This window comes from Brassica napus, chromosome C7 (assembly GCF_020379485.1).
Source record: "Brassica napus cultivar Da-Ae chromosome C7, Da-Ae, whole genome shotgun sequence".
NCBI lineage: Eukaryota > Viridiplantae > Streptophyta > Magnoliopsida > Brassicales > Brassicaceae > Brassica > Brassica napus.
In genome coordinates this window covers 21,368,184-21,370,344 of record NC_063450.1, presented here as the reverse complement: position 1 = coordinate 21,370,344, position 2,161 = coordinate 21,368,184, and the positions used below count along the sequence as shown (strand labels likewise).

Genomic DNA, 2,161 nt, shown 5'->3' with positions numbered 1-2,161 from the left:
TGCAATTATTCATTCCATCTAATCTCAGCCCCTCTTTTGTTCCCTCTCCCCACCATTTAGAAAAGAAAAGAAAAAAAAAACAAATTCTATAACTATTGCTTTGCATATGTTTTTGACCTCTTTTTATTCCTTACTTCATTTGTTTGTTTATATTAAGGTTTTATTCAAATGATTCTACATCTTCGTATGGTTTATGTTATATTTCAAACGAATGCTTTTTCAAGGAATATATACCAAGCTTTTAAATTTTAGTTTTTGTTATAGTTTTTGGACTTTAAGACATTATACATGATCTCCCATCTCAATCAAAAAGGAAAAACCCCACTTAGTTATCTCATGATTTTTTTATACGAATCACGATTCTTAGTTCCCTATACTTTTTTGGGTGCAGTGTGTAGGTATGCATAAATAAAATGAACATGGAAGCTAATGAAAATTTTCAAAACCTTCCATAAGCTTTTAGGTAAATGCTAGTTAATGAAATATTTAAAAAAAAATCGAACAATGCCAAAATAAATAAAAAGAGTGAGTTCAACGTATATTCTCCTAAACCCAGCCGCTGAAAAGGATCAGAAAAGAGCAACTAACATAAACCATACAACTATATATTATACACACACGATATACATCATACAAAGATTAAAACATACCATAAGAAGACGACCCAAAAATAAAATGAAAAGCACCAAATTAAAGAGACATCACTATAAATAAATAAATAATTAAGTTCTCTTCAAAGCTTATGTGTTTCAAGATCACTTGCCATACGTTTCTCTTTCTCTCTTTAATTTCTTCTCTCATCTTTTTCATTTTAGTTTTCGCAGATGCTTCTTACAAGAACCAAAGTCTTTAGGTTTTCTATTTTTCTTCATTAATACAAAACAAAAGAGATGAAGGAGACACTTAGGTGCTGCATCGCCTGCATCCTACCGTGTGGAGCTCTGGACGTGATCCGCATCGTACACTCAAACGGATACGTTGAGGAGATCAGTGGCACAATCACCGCCAGCGAAGTAATGAAGGCACACCCGAAGCACGTACTCAAGAAACCATCTTCTCCACCGTCTTCAGATCATGATGATGTAATCTCAGCCACAAAGATCGTCATCGTCCCTCCCGAAGCTGAGCTCCAACGTGGCAAGATTTATTTCCTCATACCCGCAACTAAACCAGACAAAGAAAAGATCCGCCGCGACAGAAGTAATGCAAACGCCGTCAAGAAGCGTTCTCGGCATCATCTTGAAGACGTGGATGATCATAAGTCTAACGGGGAAAATAATGGTAAAGACAAGGACTCATCGGTGTTGATCTCTGATAGGTACTTGACGGAGATATTGTCGGAGAAAGTCGCGACCCAAAGAGATCGGAGAAAGGGACGCGTCGGCGTTTGGAGACCGCACTTAGAAAGCATAAATGAAGATTGAGGAAAACTGTATCGCCTTTTATTACAAAACAAGAGTTCATTTCTTTCAGTCGTTTTTTATTATTATGTATTTTAGAACATTGGTCCGTAGTTTTTTTTTTGGTGTAATGGTTCATAATAGTTGTTTAAGCAACGAAACATATTCAAGAGGAAGTGTTTGGTCATCTGTAACCAATAGGTTTTATAAACAACTTGTCGTGTAGTACCTGTAAGATGTAGTGAAGGTGTAGAGCAGATTGGTCGCGCGAGAAGTCTTTTGACCACGGGCGCTCTCTGGCCTCACGAGTCACGGGCAACACAACACGGAAGCCTTGGAAGTAGATAACGATCAGGAAGGTTATGCCTGTACAAAGCTTGTCTGAGTCTCATAACAGGAAACTGAGACATTTTCTTGGGAAGGAAGTAGAACAGATTCAAATTTTGATAGACATTATACGCAGAAGGTTCTGATCAAGATGTCAACTTTGTTTAGTTTTCCACATCTTCAAACATAAACCAGCTCGACAAAAACCGTTTACAAAGAAGCAACCAAGTGCTTCGGTAAGACTTAACTCGCTCTTGGATCCATCACTTGCTGCCAAACATAAAGAAGCTCGTCCCAACCTGTGCTCGTCATTAAACCTTCAACAAAACACTCATGTCGATCCCAACAGCAAACTTAGTATGATGATCATAGCGACCCACAAAGCATTCTCTGTCATCTGGTGATGATGACGTCCCTTTAGTGATTGCATTCCC

At 37.8% G+C, this 2,161-nt stretch overlaps 1 protein-coding gene across 1 annotated transcript; it reads left to right on the top strand.

The window, feature by feature from the left end:
- Positions 1-711: 711 nt before the first annotated feature.
- On the top strand, positions 712-1,594 carry LOC106399571. Its single transcript, XM_013840041.3, has one exon. The coding sequence runs from the start codon at positions 891-893 to the stop codon at positions 1,422-1,424; it is 534 nt and encodes a 177-aa protein (XP_013695495.1). The 5' UTR covers positions 712-890; the 3' UTR covers positions 1,425-1,594.
- The last annotated feature ends 567 nt before the right edge of the window (positions 1,595-2,161 follow it).